Genomic DNA, 20,111 nt, shown 5'->3' on the forward strand with positions numbered 1-20,111 from the left:
GCAAAAGTCCTGCAGATCAAACAGTTCCCACAAAGCCTTATGCTATTAACTAGCAAAAGAGTCCCATGATATCTCCATAGTCATGCACAATAACAGAGCACTGTGCTTCTGTTTACTTACATAGCTTATCTGCAATCCAGTAATGTATACAGCCAGCCCCTCCGATGTAAATCATTTCTCTGTTTCATGATACTTCCCTTGTTACAACTTTGCTAGCTTCCTAATGATAAACAGAGGGTTTATCTGGAATATCTGTTTTTAAGGGATGGGCAGTGGACACTTACAAAACCATTTTAATAAGGGACTCTATATGGTTACATGGAGAAAAAGATTTGTTAACACGCAAGATAAAGTTTGCAATATGGTATTTATGTGGCTCTGCATTTTTCCTGCTGCAAAACCCACTCACAGTTATTCCACTTATTCACACTTATTCTGTCATTCCCTGGGTAACCCCACCTCGGGAGATGGAGAGTGGAGTTAACATCCAACCAGAGCCAAAGAATCAACAGCTAAAAGCCTCATGGCCAGCACTGGGTCACTCAACACTCTGCGTTTACCTCACACCCTACTGCTTTGTGTACTTCAACTCATTTCAGAAAGATCTCTACCTAATAGACTTCTTCCATGGCGACAGTCTGCATCCAGCCACCAGTGCAGTGTGGAGGGCTCAAGCCTTAAACAATCAGAAATAAAATTAAAACAGAAATAAAACTCATTGGTATGCTCCTTCAAGAGGCACAGAACGGGAAGAAAATCTGCTGCCTCTGAAGCAACAGGGCTAGAATGCAGACCCGCGGGCTCCTTGCCCATAGATCAGGGAGGAAAAGGCAGGGAAAAAGCGGGTTGCCCTTCTCTCCGGGCCGAGCAGGGGCAGAGCCCGACGGCGGAGCCGGGCGCGCAGGGGGCGGTGCGGGCTCCGGCCGGCCCGGTCCCAGCCCGCCCGCTGCCCGCGGCGCTCCGGCGCGCAGGGACCCGGCCTCCTGCCGGCGCTGGCTGCGGCACGGCCGGCGGGGCGGGGAGGAGGCCGGGCCGGCGGCGGGATGCGGCGGCAGGTGCCTCCCCCCGCCCGCGGGCCGCGCCCGGCTCCGCGCAGCGCCGCGGCCTCGGGCGGGGGAGCGGCGGGCGCCGCCGGGGCGGGCGCGGGGCGCCGGGGAAGGGGAGGAGACGGCGGCGGCGGGGCGGGTAGGAGGCGCGGCGGGCAGGTGAGGGAGGGAGGGAGGGAGAGAGGAAGGAAGGAAGGGAAGGATGGATGGATGGATGGATGGATGGACGGACGGACGGACGGACGGACGGGGGCGCGGGAGCGGCCGCTCCTTACCTGGGGCGCGGTGGCGCATCCTGCGGCGGGCGGGGGCCGCGCGTCCCGGCGGGCCGGGGAGCCCCCCGCCGCCGCCCCCCGCCTGGGCAGAGCGGCTGCCGCCCCCCGGGCCGGCCGCCCCGCCGCCGCCGCTCGCCTGCTCCGCTTTGTTCCGCCGCGGCGGCTTCTCCTCCCGCTGCCGCCGCAGCCGCGGGACGCGTAACATGTGCCTGGGGAGGGCGGGCGGGCGGGCGGCTGCCCGGGGTGGCACTTTCGGCGGGGCGGGGAGCGCGGCGGCCGGGCCCCTCCGCCCCCGGCCCCGCGGAGGAGCGGGGCTGTCAGATCCAGCCCATCTGCCGCGATCGCAATCGGTCGCAACTGAATGGCTCCGGCAAATCTGCGGCGGCAGCAGGGGCTCGCCGCGGCGGGGGGGGTGGTGTGGGGGAGGCCGGGCCATTGTCTGCGGCGGCCCCCGGGTGCCCCCGGGCTGGGGGCGGCGGGCGGGGGCTGCCCGGGGCCGGGGTGTCCGGGGGCCGCGCAGCCTCCGCTCGGCCGCACCGCGGCCGGGCAGCGCTGCCTCTGCGGCGGGACCGCTGCCCGCGGGCTTGAACATCATGGGTAAAACCTTTCCTCCGCACAGCCCCGAGTGGAATGCTCGGCTCGAGTTGATGCCGTCCCAGCTGTCCTCGAAAGTTAGGAGAGAGGACACGCGGCGTGGTGGAGCCGCCGGGATGCGTTGGATGCACCGAGAGGCAGCGGCTGCGCCCATAGGGCTGCTGAGGGCCTGGTGGGTGACGCACAGGTGAAAGAGTTCCGATGGATGGAGACTCACAGGCATGACCGGCACGCTTTTAAACTTCGTAGTATATGAAAAAGCAGTTCCAAAAGTATCGCTAAAAGCTTTGGCATGTGTTAATCCAAAAATAGCAAGTAAAATTTTTTGCCTTTTAGAAGAAAATCTAACTGGTACTTGATCCAGTTATTTGTAGATACATGGCGTGTGTAGAGAGAACCTAAGAAAACCTAAGTGAACAGTGAGCAAGAGTTCAGGCAGGATTTCCCAGTTTAATGAGAGAAAGTGAGACATCATGGAAACAAGGTGAGAAAAACTGACATAATGCAAATGAGAGACAGTGGGTACACTGGGGTGAAGAGACTGCAGGGACCAGGGTGCAAAGTAAATCCTCATCTATGGCGCTGAGACAAGAAGCAAAAAGTAGAGCTCTATCTGAGAATTAAAGACAAGTACTGGAGAAGCAGAACTTCAAAAATGAAGGTGGTGGAGTTTTTCTGGATTTTGAATTTGGAGATTTCTTAGCAGAGGAGCTCAGAAGAACAAATAAATCATTGGATAATGCTCAGATTTTACTTAACAGACTAGCTGTGGCTGAAGACAGTGCAGTAAGTTGCAGAAGGGATCTCTTCCTGTGGTGGTACAGAAAACAGTCATTGCAGCTACATGTGTTGCTGTGGTGTCTTGAATTAAACCCATAGCCAGATCTCTTAATGTTTTATTTTGTTCCAGGTTGGCAATTCCAATTTCCAGTGGGAAATGAGAACCTCCAAAATTACTTGAATCTTTCAAACCTGTAAGTTTGTCCTTTCCAGGACATAGGCACCTTGCTCTCTCCTAATGAGACACAATTGCTCCATCTTCCGAGGGCTGATCTAGAGTCCTGGGCTAGTCGAAGATCTTGGGTTTAATTAACTGTAATGGGGTGAAGCACTGTGAATCACAGTAGATGATACAGTGATGTTCTTAAATACTGCAAAACTCTGTGACAGAAAGGTGCAAAGCAGCATGAGGCAGGAACTAAGCATCATGGCACACAAGAAGTCCTCTCCAAATCCAGTAGAATTTGGGGTCTCCAAAGAGATTGTTATTCTCCATTCAAACATGATTTCATGATTTAAACAACGACCCTGTCTGCTGATGTGTTTTAACTGCTTTGTAGTGTAGGAAAACACCTTGAGCAACTCTTGTAAGAGTCAGTTTTGCGTACTGAGTAGAAGATATGTTAATTTTCTGTTTAAATAGAAAAAAAAAACCAATAAAATGTAATCACACTATAATGCCTGTTGCTTGAATAGACAACCTAAACCTCCTATCCAGATTCTTTTCTAATTAGTGATTGAGACTGCAAATGCAGCATGGTTTTTGAGACCTGGCTAATACATGAGGGGCTGCACTGAATCTGTCCAGAAAGTCTGTGTAATTCGGTGTCATTTCACTGGCAAGCCCCAAATACCAAGGGAATGAAGCAGCATTTCATCTCTCTCCAACCCCCTGGGAGCTCAGGGATCTCCTGACCCAAGCTTGCCCTCTGTGTGTTCAGTACATCTCACTAGCTTGCTTTCATGACTGTCCAGCCTCTAACTGAACCCACATACACTTTTAATATCCGTGGTGCAGATGCTCTGATCCTTGTTTAGATTAAAAGTCTTCCTTTCATTTGTTTTTCAATGTGCTGCCTGTTTTCATCCAGCAGCCTGTATTTCTTGCACTGAAAGAAGCAGTGGACAAGCAGCTCCTCTCCATGCTGCTCACATTTTAGCTGTCATTCCCCTGCCTGGGTTCCTGCTGTTTCAGACTAAAGAGTTCTAGTTGCTCCATAAATGGAAACCAACTCCTGCTTATGATTACCTTTTCTGTCCTCCCCTGAACTTACCCAGTTTTTTTGCACCTTTTCTGAAGTGGGGACAAGAACTGTAACTGGTACTCCAGATGTAGTAAAATCAATGGCATCATGGTCCCTTCCTAGGGGTGCTACTGCAGATCTTAAAATATTATCCTAGTCAGGGTCAAGTCTTTGTATGAAGTCTGCAAATTATTGCATACAAAGTTTCTGTTTGAAAACCTCATTTATCTTTCCATGATTCTCCTTTCCTGAAGTCCTAGAGAAAACATAAGAGTGGTTTCACCAAATCTGCTAGATTAACAGTGGCTAAAAGGACAAAAAAAAATACTGCCAGTTTGTTAATCATTTTCAGGCCTAAGCTTACATTCACTGAATTCAAGAGTGACAGACTTGGTCTCTTACTCTGTAACTAGAAGTGATTTAGAATTGAAAAGAACCAATATTTATCTACAACTTAAAGCTATAATTACAACTTGAAAGTGTTTTTTATTCATGTCGAGCTGCACTGTATCTGACTGCTGAGACACTGTTCTTCTGTGTCTCTTCAAGATTAGTAGTATCTCAGTTTCATACACAGCAACAAGTATACATTCCAAATCATTATTTCTTGTCCCTAGGCTTGCACAATTTTGTCTAGCACAGGCATTTGCAAGATAATACACCAGTCTTCAAACAAAATTCATGACTTGGCTCACCATTGCTTCTGAGATACAAAAAACTGCAGTGCTCATACTTCAAAACACTAAAATGAAGTAGATGATAGCATTAACTCAATGGCTGGTAGCCGTAGTTTTAAATTAACCAACCTAACAACTGGCGCGGGCAAATGCATGGTTTGGGGGATTTTTTTTCATTTTCTCAGAGACACCAAGCTACCATTGGAGGGACAGATACTTCCTAAAATGATTTCTGATTCTCAGCTGGCATAATGTGCATGTATGTAGAGGTGATGTACCTCTGCTCCTCTGCATTCTGCAGCTCTTCCAAACAGGAGAGACCCAGGAAAGAGCAGGGATGTTGGCAGGTTGGAGGTGACACATTTGCACAGTAGTCAATAATGCCAAAACAACCAAAGGAACCTTTATGACTGTCCCTACTTCACAGAGAAACTTCATGCTCAAAAATCTGGGAATGGGAGGAAACCTCCCAAAATGAAGTGAGTGAAGTGAGCGAAGTTATTAAGCTTTACTCACTTCTTGTCCTTCTATTAATAGTTATATATTTGCTTACACAGGACTGAGGCTGTGTATGGGTGATGTAATACCAGATTTTCAGATGTTCTACCACAAGGTTACACCAGCGGAGTTCCAGGGCTCTGTTAAACATGAGCAGGGTAGAAATCGTGTGAACTGACGTCATTAATGGAAACAGTTGCTCTTTCAGCCTGACACAGGGCACTGTTCAGTGAGACCTGAGGCAGCGCTGCCCTTTTGAGGACTTCAGTTCAGCTCTGGGGACTGTGTGCCTGGGAAAACTGCCAGGCCAGGCTATTGCACAAAATGCTGTGCCACAGGAGTGACAGGGACACTCAAGGAGTGCCCTGTGCTAGCAGGAAAAATCAGTCACTGGAAAAGAGGTGGCAGAACAAACTGGTCCCCAATAACTGTGCTGATGTGTGTTAGCATCAGCTCCTGCTGCTAATGGGTACATTCAAACCAAAAAGGATTCCATAAAAGTTTTCTCTGGATCTCGGTGGAATTAGAATTTAGATTCTTCATGGGAATTCTGAGTATCTTTGAATTGGCTGAATAAAGGGTCAAGTGCTGCCACTTGCACATTTCCACATTGCAGAGAAGAAGTGAATTTGTGACTTTACTGTCAGAGAGAGGACACAGCATTTGGCCATTTTTTCAAAAATTTGCAACTGTTATTAGAGGAAAGGAGGAGAGGAATTGAGAGTGTTTACATCTCTGGTGTGTTTTTGGACCAATTTCTCCCAGGGCTCTTCAGGAAGACAGATATCTCCTTGGCATTTAAACTCTCCCAACCATGAGGAGTGGAAGATCATAAAAATACAGGAAGTACATATGTTGTAGGAGCCACAACATATCTACTTATGTCTTTCAAAAGGGCTTCAGAGGCTTTTGGCTTGCCTGGCAGAGCACTAAGAATCTACTGAATGAAAAACAATAATGGATTTATTACAGCATTATCGAGAACTGAACTGGGAATAATTTGTAAGGTAGTATCAAACGTCCTCAGTACAGGGCAGTAGGAGCACTTGCTGATTCTGGCAGAGTGTGGAAGCAGATCAGCTTCTTCCTCTGCCATCTTTAAAGGTGCTACATAAATGACAGCAAACTGAATAACCTGCAAAATCTGGCATCCCCTTACTCCAAAGCATTTGGTGGAGCTCAGTCTGGGGTTTTTATTTTTTGCTTACTTGATTATACTTTCTGAATTCTGCTTAGCTAATCAGGTGGTAATAAAACTAAGAGCCCTGAATTTTGCAAGCTTCTATTAAATTTTGAAAATCTCAGGGGAGTATCTACATAAGCAAGAGTTAGCAAATTGTGAGCTACACAGATTTAAGTAAGAGAAAACTATGCTCATGTCTTTAATATGTTATGAATGCTGCTTTATATTTGAAACCTTGTCCCCAGTGGAACCTATTACAATAATGTTTATACAGGTTTATGCTATAAATGCATGATATTTTCCCTACAGCAGAACACATTGGAATTTACTCTTGATTAAAAAAAAAAAAGTGTGAATGGGTGATATCCCAGAATCTGGATTGCTATAGGCACAATTATGCCCTTTTATTTACAAATGAAGAAATGAAAAATATAATTTGTTAACATAAAAAGGACTTTGTACAGCAGGCAGAATTGATAAAAAATGTACCCTGAATCTCCTGCACCACGTGGGTACTGGAAACCAGCCAAGTCCTACAGAACTCAGGGAAACTGGATCTTCAGGTGCCAGTCTCACACAAAGCCTGGACAGAGGTGCTGACTGCCATGGAAAAAAGCAGGAAGATGACAGTGATGGATCAGCACACAATTAAATAGCAGGAATAAGTGGTGTCACAGCAGTATTTGGGCTGCACAGGTGTCCTGCTTTCAATTCAAGCAGTATTTGTCTTGTAACGGGCCCAGCTACATGACACAGGGTTTACATCCACGATTTTCTCTGTGTGAAAAACGCAGTGGTTTCATCAGCACAGGAACATCCATGTACTTTAAAATGAACTGCCTGGAGAGAACAGGACAGAGCCCTTCTCTTCTGCTCCCCTTGCCACTGCTGAGCCCCTGAGAGAGGACATAATTTACTTCATCCTGTAGCATGGCAAGGGCCAAGGACAGGAGTTGGGGAGGAGACATCCAAAGAAAGGTCACTTCTTCCACACCTCATCATGGTGTAGACACAAGAAAACCCCCTCCCATCACACAGCATAAGGTTGCCACCAAGTGTGTTTTAAGCCACAGAGCTTTTTAAAGATTCAAGTAGTGATGTGGGAACATCATCCCTCAGACTGAACAGGCTGACAGTACACAGTGCTGTGACTGAACACAGCAAAACTCTGGCTGACACATGGATCTCTTGTACAAGCTCCATTACTTTTTTTTTGTTAAAAGGGAATTATATTATTTCTTGTTGCGTCCTTGGGGCTGAGGAGATGAAAACCATTTCACACTTTGTGTGGAACAATGAGGCCCTGTTCTCACTTGGAGTCTTAAACTCTTGCATTAATATAATTTAGGAAAAAAAAAAAAAGGTTGAGCATTAAAGAATGAAATAAAAATGCTAAACTTGATTATTTAACTTCTCTTTCAGAAGTTAAAGTCATTTACAAGGAAAGGTGCTAACCTGACTTGCATAACTTCATATAAAATTTCTCGACCTCTTCTACATTTGCCATCAGCAGTGCCCTGTAGACTTTATCAGTGAACCAGATCAGTAAGGTACCATTCCTTTGAAAATAGCAGATTTATAAATTTTCCTTTTCTTTTGTAAACCCACCATGCCATCTAAAACCCTGTCTCAGAGCCTGTGACTGTGCAGTACTCATTTCTATAATACATTTTGGCATCCTGGTTTTATAAGGGCCTGAATTCTCAGTTGTTGCCTTGATGTAAATCTATAGGTTTTCCTCTGCCAAACAGGAGCCAGGGATCTGTAAAAAGATAAGTTGTTCAGTCTTAGAGAAGACTTCAGGGAAATGCCACTATTACTCATTGAAATTATTCTTTGCTCTGTGAATAAAGCCAATAACATAATTGGGATTATCTGAAGAGTGAAATATGATTCAATTTGAGTAAGCATGGCTGTGTGCAGACATTAGTGGAAGAGTAAATTCAGCACCAAATAATAAAATGAGACTATGGTCAGTGTCCTTTTGGAAATGTTTGATTTCTAAAGAACGAGGTAATCTCAGAGCACCACCACCGGATAATTGCGTATTCCACTCTTGGGGTCGTTGTGTTGAGGTGATCTCGGTTTCCCCTCTGGGTGCTGTGTGAGAGGAGCAGCTGCCCTGAGGTTTCCCTGCAGGGCCGGGCTGGGTCAGTGCTGTTCCCCCATGCAGTGACGCAGCAGTTGTGCAGCGCCCGGTGCTGCTACCTGGGCCAGGCTGCTCTGCAGGGGACAGACAAAATCCTGCCACTCGCACTTAGCGTCAGACAAAACCACTTCAAAGCAGATTTTTCTTTTTTTCCCTACCCCTAACTAGCCACTACAGTAAATATGTATATCTGCATACACAAAAGAGTTTGTTCTTAGGAAAAATCTTAAACAAATGCAAAACCATGCCAGGATTATACATTTCATTTCCCAGCATACAAATGAGGAACTAATTTAGTCTGGGCTGTTCATGCATTTTGCTTTTAACAAACATCCATATGCCAAATAGACCTTCCACATACTTCCCTGCTGGAGTTTTTTTTTCCTTTCAACTTGGTAGGGAACATTTGTGATCCTTATTCTACCAAATATATCTAAAGAATATATTTTGCTCAAGGCTTTCTATTTTATAATTTAAGAGAAACAAAATCAATTCATGGCTCTGGCAGTCTTGCTATTATGACAAATATACATCTGTGCAAAACTACCCCAATCCCTAATTAATTACAGAATGTTATTAACATTTTATAATTTAGTATTGGTTAATTTATTTAATTTTATAAACACAGCCATATGAAGTTACTTTTTATGGACCACTTTTTCATCTTTTGCATGCAGTTCTGAAATCTGGGTAGTTTAGCATAGATACAGAGATATTTGCTTGTATCAAGATTATTTTCTGTTCAGATGGTTCCAGTCCTTTATGTAATGACTTTAATACTGAGGCCTGACACTTCACTCCTGACTCATGCAGCACTGATGAGCAGTGTTAATGGGAGTCTTTTCCAATTAGAGGAAACAGGCTGAGAGTCATGTTCTTTAAAATTAATACTTTTATGAATATATAATGCCAATCATATTTCTCATTTACCAGGGCACATCAAGTTGAGTTTAATTTTAAGTCAGCTTAGTAAATACTTCGCAAAAATATGCCCTGGTGGAGTTAAAATAGCTCATTGCTGAAAGAGATTTATTTATTGATCTGGTAAAGAGCTGCACATAAAATTGCTATCAACTTTAATCAGATGAGGACAATTATTTTATATGACTAATTAGTGGAACTAATAAAAAATCTGAGCAAGTATAAACTTCTATGAAGCATTTATATTTGTTTCAAAGACAGTGATCAGTCTTGATTTGAACATTGAGATAAATCCTCATATAAGCACTGTTTCTACTGCAACTTCAGCAAGAGTTCTAGCAGCTATTCAGCCTGTGCTTACACATTCAGAATTTATACTGGATTTACATAGTCCATCATAGTCCATTTGTAATCTTTAAACTATCCTCTCTTACTTTTCTATGACCCTATTAAAAATATAATCTAAAAGGCAAACAGTAAAAGCCTTGCTTTTCTCAATATTCAGATTGCTCTCACCCAATTTGGTCCTGAAGAAGTATTTTTTATAGATGTGGTGTGACAGGGGCATGGTACTGGGGAGCCAGAGGAAGCAAGTAGTTCTCATTCACAGATAATAGGATGACAGTGCTTTTTGTGGCCTTTTTGGAACTACATCTGCAATGCTCACTGAACCATCCACATTTATACTCAGCTGAGGAAAAGCACGTTTGGCCAAAAATAAGGTACATTTTAAATTGGTATCCTCATGTGCATATTTAAACACCAATCCTCTGTAGAAATGCTCATCTGAAGCAGTACTGTGAGCTCCATAATACTTCGTAGCTTTATATGTTTTTGTCTACATTTTTGTGTGTTTTTCATAAAAAAGGTCACAAATCAGAAACCTCAGCTTTAGAGAGACATGTATGTTACAATGTTAGTTGGAAGAATATGAATTAGTACCTGGTGTGACTCCTAATTGCCAAACTCAGTTCTACTCTACCTCATTCAGCTTCAGCCTCAAATACTAAGGAAACTAAAAGAAATCAATGTTTTCCTGGGTTTATCATATGCATCTAGCAGTGCTGTAAAGATGTAGGAAAAAACCCCAAGAAAACACCACCCCAGCAAAACCAAAGACTGATGAAGAGACAAGAGGCAGGCTTTAGTGGCTAATAGCACTAAACACCTTTTTCCTGGCTTTATGTGTTGCCAAGATGGTATGACCAGACAGGTGGATCAAGAAGCCTCATGCTCTTACTACACCTCACCACACCACACCAACCTCTAATCATAATCTACAACAACAATTTAGGAAGATAATTTATTCCAAATACAGTCTATAACTTAAACTAGCATCATAGACCAGAGGCAATGTTTGTTATGAGAACTTCCAGAATGGGTTAAAATGGGGGTTGGCCCCAAGACCTGGCTGCTCACACCTTTACTCCCCTCGGGCCAAGTTACGAAGCCCTGGCAAGAAAAAGATGCTTGTGCAGAGAATGACCTTATTTAGTTGGGGCAGCATTTGATTTTTTTCTCAGCCTTCATTACTGTAATATCATACACAGGGTTTTTCCTTTGTGTGCCATGCAATTTATTCCCCTAAGATTAGTCTTTTTCTAGTCAAGCAGTTTAAAGCTAATCACAGTTGTTATTTTAATCTGTGCTCACCATTAAGAATTCTCACTGAGCTATTTTGCTTGTTAGCAATTAAGGCTTCCCAATGGAAGTTCATGATTACAGCAAAGGCAACCTGTTTAATACTTGGCACCTCTTTAGTACACAGGCATTAAAACCAGGAGCACAGAAGCATGCTAATGCTGCTGATGAAAGCAGAGCAGATCTATTTAACAAACTCTGTTTTGAATATACAGCATAGGAGAAATGCAATGCAATCCTCTTGTACAGTTCTGGTCCCTCCTCTCTGTGTTTTACATTACTGTAGTAAGGTGGGGAAGTGCTGTTTGACCTTCATTAACTTATTACATATTAGTCATGTCTGAACTGCAGCATATCCTCAGGCTTTTAGCAAGGCAAACTGAAGTGTTGGTCCTGGTTCCAGTAGCACGACTAATAAAATTCCCTGGAAAGGTCTTAAGACCAGGGTCTGACCTTTGTTTATTCAGGCAAGCATCCTATGCTGAATTATGACTTCTGACTTCTTTCTTCTGTTAAGAGAATTAGTAATTGCTGCCACTGATCAGTGTGTCAAGACTTAAAAATTAAGATCTACCATCAAGTCAATTAGCAAAGACTACAGGAGCAAATTTATGCTTCTCATGTTGATTGTCCACGTGATTCTGCCATAAAAACTACACATTAGCTGAACTAAAGCATTAAATGACTAGGTAGAAAACAACACTGCAAGGGGATTCCACTCACCTGACCCAATTCTGTCCTGTTTAATGTTATTTTCAGACAGGGTAGGGCAGAAAAATCCAAAATAATATTTTCCTTTTGTTTTTAAACTGGTACATGGAGATGCACAACCACTACTGTACATCACCTGCAATGGTAAATGTTGGTGATTTACATTGATGGGGGTCAAATTTGTCTCATGTTGGGTAAATGTGATTAGCTCCAACCTGAGAAATAGGGGAACCAATGTCAAGTCAGCTATGCTATCAATAATGTGAAAATAACTACTGTAAAATGTCCAGTATAAAAAAAAGCTGTGTTAATAAAATCTGCATCTCCACAAACTACTGAGGTACCTTCTCACATTGCAGTCAAGGTTTTAAGAAGAAGGAATCTGAAGCTGGGTTAGAGGTCTGCTTTAGTGGAAAGCCATAAAACGTGACCTAAGCATTGCCAGTCCTCCTGGGACAGCAATTACAGCAATAAATGTTCCACAGCAGATGCTAATGCCGTGTATAAACAGTTGTCCTCCAAAGTGAAAAGAAATTTTGGCCCCCACGTGTCTTTTAGGGTCCCGTTGTACGTGTGGAGATGTAAAGGAAATGTAAAATTGATGTGCACACCATGGCATTGGGTTTAGTCTCCTCTGCCTCGGCCTGGGCACTATAAATCTGTGCTGGCTGTGAATGAGGCTGGAGGAACTAAATGGGCAGAATTTGTGTGTGTCAGATTTACGGGCTCGCCCGAGTTCCGTGGGGGTTATCGCTCAATGTCAGGTTCAGCGCCTGCTGACCCACTGGGCTCAGATCATGGCAGTCACAAATCAGGAGCATAATGAAGGCTGAGGAGAGGGCTCTGCTGATTTATTAGGACATCTGTCTGGCTGTAGACAGCCCAGCACTGCCCCTGTGTAGTGCCAGCTATTAGCATAATCCTCACCATGAAACTTCTCAGAGATTTAAAAGAGAGGAATAAAGTGTTCAAAGAAGACTGGCTAAACCAGAAAGGTTTTTCTTGTAGTGCTCATTACCAGTCTTAACTTTTTATGCCAACACCCCATAAAAATAATGATAAAAATAAATAATGTTAAAAATAAATTAATGGTTTTGGTTTTTCAAAACCACTGAATTTTCAGAACACATCTGTATGTCTGTTTATAATAAAGTCACTACCCTTGCTATTTTCAAAGACTTTTAAATATTTTAATATTTTATTATTCATTTATATTTAACCACAGTAGTGTTATCTGCATATAATGTTATCACCTTCATTCTCACAAAGTTAGTCTCCTGAACTCTGTAATGTTAAATGAAAACTTCAACATTTGTGCCAATTATATTTGGCTACTTTTTAGGAAAAGGGGGAATTAAGCACAAACTTTAGGAGTTTGCCTTATAAGTAAGAGTCAGTATCCTAATGCTGTAAGCTGTAAATGCTGTGATACTACTTTATATTGTATAGGTCAAGAAGTTTGTGAGGTGCAGAACAACTAATACTGGCATGTGCAAAGTTGCTCTTTTTTTGTACATGAGAGGCATTCACCTGAAAAATCAGACAGATCATTATTTCTCACTTGATCAGAACTAAGGTGAAATAGGTTTCAGTCTATGAACATTAAATTATTCCCTGAAGATACTTTATGTTTGACTGTGTTTTAAAAGACTGTCACTGTTCATATGTCTTCAGAAAAAAAAAAGCTAAACATTGCATTAAGAAAAAATTGCTGTGAATGTTGAGAGAATTTTATCACTGCTATTATTCCATTTCCTTTGTATTAAATGTTAATGTTAGATAGGATTTGAGCAGTTACCAAATTTGCTGTAGGCAGTGTAGAAACACCCACCAGCAATGTGGCAATCCCTGCTTTGCTTAAACCAGGGTGAAGTCTGGGCAACATGAACAGAGAAGATATAGAAAATCCAGACTATCAAAAGCACTGCAAAATTGTAAACCTGTGTTTATTTTAGTTGCAAAACTCTCAATTGGTCATGCTGCTGTGGTGGTATTTTGGCTAGATTTTGTGTGCCGTTCAATAAAAACACTTACATTCAGGGATGTAAGACAATTTCTGAAATTCACTCCAATTGAAAGAATCAAGTAGAAGTAGAAGTAGAGTTAGCATCCACTGCCTAGAAACTCTAACATGAATAAACCTGTGCAGATGTGGAACTGCCTTGATTAACAAAGGCATGATTCGACTCGTGTGTGCTGCCCTGCTTATTTCATGAGGTAAGATTTGGTAGTCTGCAAAGAATTAAAAAATGGAGAAACTGAATAGCCAATCATTCATTTGAACTCAAAAATGGAAACTATGGATTGCAGGATTGTTTCCAAAATAGCAACATAAATAAACATGTGTGGCACAGTACTTGCCTCCATAAATTCCAGCGTTGTTCTTCCAGCTGAGTCACTAAATGTTCTATGTATTTGTTGGAGTCCATATATTCCTAAACGAAAAATTATTACAATATTAGTTTTTCAATCTGCAAAGTATTTGTAAAATTTTGAGTAAAAACCAGTCAGAGTCAGTTTGTGAAGTGCACTTTGATTTTGCTCCCAAAGTTATCCCATGTACATAGAAATCACAGTGATGTAAAAATCTAGATTAAATTCACATTTGGATGCATATTACATGAACTGGGCAGTAGCCTAATGCACAGCACACTTCAGAGATTATTTCAGGAGAAGACAAGAAGCACTGAGAGTACACAAGCAGCACAAATCAATTAGTATGCATATAAATTCATATCCATATTCCAAGCCCAGAATAATCTTCCCTGGATCTAGACTGAAAAATAACTTCCCAGCAGTGCAGTCACTGTTTTTGGTGCACACTTTGTTTACTTTAGCTATTAATCAAAGTGAACTGAATATTTGACTCCAATATTTATTTTATGGACAGTATGAATAATACTATAGCATGTACCCTATTTGAAAATGAAGCTATAACTCAGCCCTTATATTATTTTCCAGTCCAACTTTTGCAGATGCAATAAGTTGCAATATCAGCTCTATGAAAGCTCCTGTACTTGTGTCTAGACAGAACTTCTGATAAATAACCTTGACCAGATGAAAAATTTGGATTTTTTCCTATTGAAGCCTATTCTTTAAACTCAATGCAAAGAAGTGATGTTTATTCTCAGCAGAGAAATCTGTCAGTAATAGAAATACACCACCTCATTTCCAAGAGGAAGGCAACATCAGTGTTATTTATATCAAATATTTCAGAATGAGCCCACAGAATCACATGATATAGTATGATATATTTGGATGACAGCAGTACCAACACAGTCACATTACTATTATTCTGAAAGTCTATCAGTAATAATATAACTGTCCTGAAATATCTCACCAAAGCAAAAATATATCTTAAACCTCATACTTCAGGAAATTGCAAGTATTGGAGTAAAGAATCCATCTTCACTTTCTGGAGACAAAAGCTCAATTTTTACAGCTCCACTGTTTTACCTTTGGACTCATCACAGAACCACTTTGTGGGGTTCCTGTTTGTATTAGAAGTTGTCTCTTTACTAGTATTATTTCTTTTGTGTACAAATATGGATTTTTGTTGCAAAGCAGTTGGTTCTTTTGAGCCATTGATCTTCATGACCAGGAATATGAGACAGCCACTACAGGGACTGTACATCATTGTCTCCTCAAGGTGAAGATAAATGTTAGCTGATTTTAATGATCATAATTTATATATAAATGTACATTTTTATTTTTCAGGACTGGAATTGTTCCAAGTGATTCTATGTTTCTGTCCACAGTCATTATTTTCTTGTTCAGAGAGTGGTCCTGCAAAGGCATAAAGAAAGGTCCCTGGCACAGAAGCAAGAGTAGGACTCAGCTCCCAAGGAGGCTCTGCAAAAGCATCTCAGCCATATCCTGTTCAAACTGCATGGCTTGAAAAGCTTTGGGTGTTGTAAAACTTTCCATTGAACTCTGTGGTTGCCTCAAGTTTAAATTTCATTCTAACTGCTGTAAATAGAAGCATCACATAGCTGTTTCTTTCAGAACACATTAAATAATGGAAATCCTGAGAAACACCATGAACTTCAGTGGCAATTAAGCAGGAAGCTTCTTCTAAGCTAATTCCAGTAAAATCATTCTGCAATAGGCATATATTAGAGCTCACAAAATGTATACTGTACAAATATATAATGATGATTAGTTGCTGCACCAAGTTCTTTAAAACAAATTGCCTATTTTAGTTTATATTTTTTACTACAATGAATCTGGCATAAATTAGTGTTAATACCTTTACATCTTTTTAATGTAATATTAAACAATATTCCTGATTTATTCATCAGTGCACTTTGCCCTACAGGCAAACATAGGATCAGCAGTTTTATTCTGCATAAATTCTACCATGATAATATAAAAACCTCATTCTGAAGCAATTTTCTTAAAAGTGTTTTTTGGAAATAAGGACAATGGGGAAGAAGAAAGCCCTGTGTTTATCCTATATGACTGCTGCCTTAAGGTTTTCCTGTGACAAATCAGAAATATTATTCTGTTTCTCTTTAAAAACCAGCAACCTGGGAGTATGTAATCTTATCAGTGTGCAAAAGTGATGCAAAAAAATCAGCCATGATTTGATGGTGGTTAGCAGCACCTCCTTTCTCCTGGCACATTCATGTGCCAGCTGTGTCTGCAGCAAGCCATCTGCTTCAGACAAGGCCTCCATCCCTAAGCCCAGGTTTCTGCTCTCTTCTCTTATCAACTGTCCCAGTAAGACAAATTCTGCCATCCCTGGATCAGGACCCAGTGCTATCATTTTGTCAGTATGAAGCAAATAGCAAACAGTCACTTGAGATTTAGAACAACTTCATGATTTAGAATAGCTTGGCACATTCAGTGACAGCAGAAAATGTGAGTAAAAACCCCAAAGTAATCACACTGGTTTATGGTTGGACTCAATGACCTTAAAGGTCTTTTCCAACCTAAATGATTCTCTGACTTTATCTTCAACGAGACGATGTATACAGTTCATTAAAGCACTTCACAGTGCCCGATAGATCACACCTAGAGGGGAAATACAAGCATTTTGTAGCTTCCTTGGAGCTCTGTCATGTGAATGCTTGTGCCAGGCAGGCTCTGAGTAGCATGGAAAACTGTGGAGTCTGGAAGATTATGTGGAGCCTCGTTTTCTGATGTAAGGATAAAAATCATTTAGGCAGACATGATGGTACTCAGATACTAATGAGACAGACCAATCAAATGGGAGAGAAAAGCTGTAAAAGCACAGCAGCCCCAGCGTTTCAAAAGGGGGTCACAATTCCTGTTCCCCCTAGAACAACGGACACTGAGCACCTGCAGAGCAGGAGGGGGTAAAGCTGTGTAAGGCCAAATCAATATTTCTGAAATGACATAGCATTTTTAATCTGAAGCTGTAGATGCCAAATTTAAGTATTTATGTACATTTGATACTGTTACATAGCAATTGTGCTGATGGTAGAATTGCCAGTCATGCTGTTGTCCACACCTGGACTCAGCCGCCTGCACTGCTGGCTCTGCTTGGAGTGTCACTCTTACCTCTAGCCATTCCTCACAACTTGCAGGATTACTGAGAAGTTCAAGATTTAAACAACCAAACAAAAAATTAAAATCCTTTTCAGAATAATGAGTGAAACCTGTCCCTTTTCTTCTGAATTAAGTACCTTGCAGCCATGAGAAATTCACTCTTCCATCTATCCTCCTGCGATGGCACTGTTTTAAGGAAAAAACCTTCTGTATATGTTTAAATGCAGTAGAAAAATCTTTCTAACAGCTGCATGTATTCTGACATGCAGGAGGAGATGGCATGCAAATGTCACATACCAGCTCATCTAATTTAGAGAGCATTAGAGAATTGCTTTACCCAGATTATTGCTGATTTGAGTTGAAGCACAAGCCTAGAAAAACACCTAAATATGTTTTTTTTGACAGAACTAAATATCTCACTTTGCAATGCTTAATTGTTTTGCTAGTTTTTTATTTTAGTTAGTTATTTTTCTTTTCTTTGTTAGCTGGATGGCTGTCAGGAAAAAACAGAGAAGAGAAAGGAAATTAAGCGCCTCCACTAAGGCCTGGGATCCACTGCTTGGTATTTTGGTTGGTTACTTGGGTATTTGTTCTGGCATATCCCTGTTGTTGTGCTGGGCAAGGTATCAAAAATTATCCAGCACACAGAACATTTTCCCATCCATTGTTACAGAGCAAACCCTTCAAGCAGCCTTAGGCTCCAGCACAGGAGTCCCTCACTGGAAGCTGGAGGTGATAAATTCAAGCCAAAGGAATAGTAAGAAGTCTCTGCCTCTCTTAAGGAACTTGCACAGCTTGGTATCAAAGAGAGTTTAATGAGCTTAGTGAGATGTGAAAAGGATTAAGGATACCAGCAAATCACTTGATTACGTACTTAATTCAATAGGGCCACTCAGGAGCTGAAGGCTCGCCTGTGCTGCCCTGGGCAGCAGGGCCATGGGTGGGACTGGCCATGGGAAGAGGTTTTGCAGTGACTTCTGTGAGCCAGAGAGAAGTTTGATAAGAGGATCCGTGTTTACCCCGGAAAGAATTTTCTAGCAAGGTCATTGATGTAGAAACCAAGAAAGGAAGGAGGATAAATAGAGAAACCTGCAACTGTCTATTCCAATAAGCACTTTGTTTGTCTCTCATGACCAATGAGTAAAGTATAAACTTATGAGTTTTGTAAGAATGTATAAAAAGCATGCATGCTATAATAAAAACAGGTTTGAAGCCTTCTGAAAATGGAGTGTTGCTTCGTATTGTGGCCATCTCAACAACGACACTGGCCCCTCCTGCAGCACGGACACCCCTGCTCCCCCAAACCCACGCACCTCAGCCAGGCACATGGGGACACGGCCACTGTCCCTCTGCCAGCGCTCTCCTGTCCTGAACAAGCTCCCAGCAAAGGGCCTCGTGCATGGCTGAGTTGCCTGAGCTGTGCAGAAAACAGGGAATCTGGGACAGAGACTTTGCTGGCACTCACATTCCTGCAGACCAGTTTTAAAGCTGGAAGGTAAACATCATATTGAGCCCTGCAGAGCCCAAAGCTTTCCATTTCCCCTGGCACATCTAATTGCACTCCTGGTTCGGTTGGGACAAATTCTGTGCACACAGCTCTAGCCCACTCTTCCACAACACCATCAACTTCTTTGATTCCCCTCATATTTGCATTTGGAACCAGGCAGGACAGCACCAGCACAGATTCAGGCTCCTGTGCTCCACAGAGGAAAACGTTGGTCAGTGGGGAGCAGAGAAAAACCGAGTGAACAACGGGATAAAAGCACAGACAAGTTCCTCTGAGAGTCTGGAGCCGTCCAGACAGGGAGCTCCAGGGAGAGCCCACAATCATCTGCTACAGTTCAGGAAGTCACATTTTCACAGGGAAAGGTTATTAGAAATCAAACAACAACAAAGCTGTCTGCAGCTAAACAGCAGACTGTTGCAATTAGGAAATGATGTTAGCAAAGCAACAAGGGGGACATCTAAGCTGTTACACTGAGTGTGGAGACACGAGTCATTTTTGAAGGATTTTGGAAGAGTGCCCTGGGGTAAAGCTTTAAATCTGGGGAGAGTGACTTCAGAGAATATTATAACTTGTAAAATGCTTATTTTTGTTTTCATCATGCTGCATATACCTTTGATAGAAAATAGACTTTTTTCCAGCAGCCTAAGAGGACACACATATAGATTTATATATATATATATATATATATATATATGTATTCTTGTCTAGACAATGTTTTTCATATCCAAAATCAATGTCAATGAGAATTGAGTGAGCTTTCTGTTGCACACTAAAAAGAAATAACTTATAAAAAAAAATAAAACCCTTTAGGATTAGTAATTTTTCACTCCTTTCAATACCACACCTTGGCTAGACTACTTACTTTTGGTCCTAAATAACAATGAAAGCTAAACTGTATGTCTTAGAGAAAATAATATCTTTTAAAACTGCCATTATTGCTGATTTAATTGTCAATATTTTAATTGTCAGGTTTATTAACCACTGGCATGAAAGTGTTCATTGAGAGCCTCTGCAATGGAGCAGGAGGCTGGCAAGAGCCCTTGTGCACATTACACCATTATGGGAAAATCAGTAATGAATATTTTAATAAATATATTGAGCAAATTTCTTAATTGTTCAAAATCACTTAAGCCTCAGTGAACAGTTCCTATTACATCTCAGCTGCAGTGATTAAAACTGATTTACCAATTCATCTGAAGCCAGCTGTTTCCATAAAAAATCAGCTAGGTTTTCCTTCTGCTGCTGCTTGGCTTCCACTTTGCACCCTATTAACCAGCACCATCCACAACACAGCAGAGTTTAGTAAAGCCTGAAACGGCACAAGCTCATTGGCTGACAGACAGATTCTGCACCCTGTGCTCTCTGAGGACA

At 42.0% G+C, this 20,111-nt stretch overlaps 1 protein-coding gene across 1 annotated transcript in view; it reads right to left on the reverse strand.

The window, feature by feature from the left end:
- The window catches only part of NCKAP5 (NCK associated protein 5), a 347,717-nt gene that overhangs the window by 222,622 nt on the left and 104,984 nt on the right, over positions 1 to 20,111 (reverse strand). Inside the window, exon 3 of the mRNA XM_053982988.1 lies at positions 14,077 to 14,154. Coding sequence (XP_053838963.1) covers positions 14,077 to 14,154 — 78 coding nt within the window. The remainder of the gene's footprint in view (positions 1 to 14,076; positions 14,155 to 20,111) is intronic.

The sequence above is a fragment of the Vidua macroura genome, chromosome 7 (genome assembly GCF_024509145.1).
Source record: "Vidua macroura isolate BioBank_ID:100142 chromosome 7, ASM2450914v1, whole genome shotgun sequence".
NCBI lineage: Eukaryota > Metazoa > Chordata > Aves > Passeriformes > Viduidae > Vidua > Vidua macroura.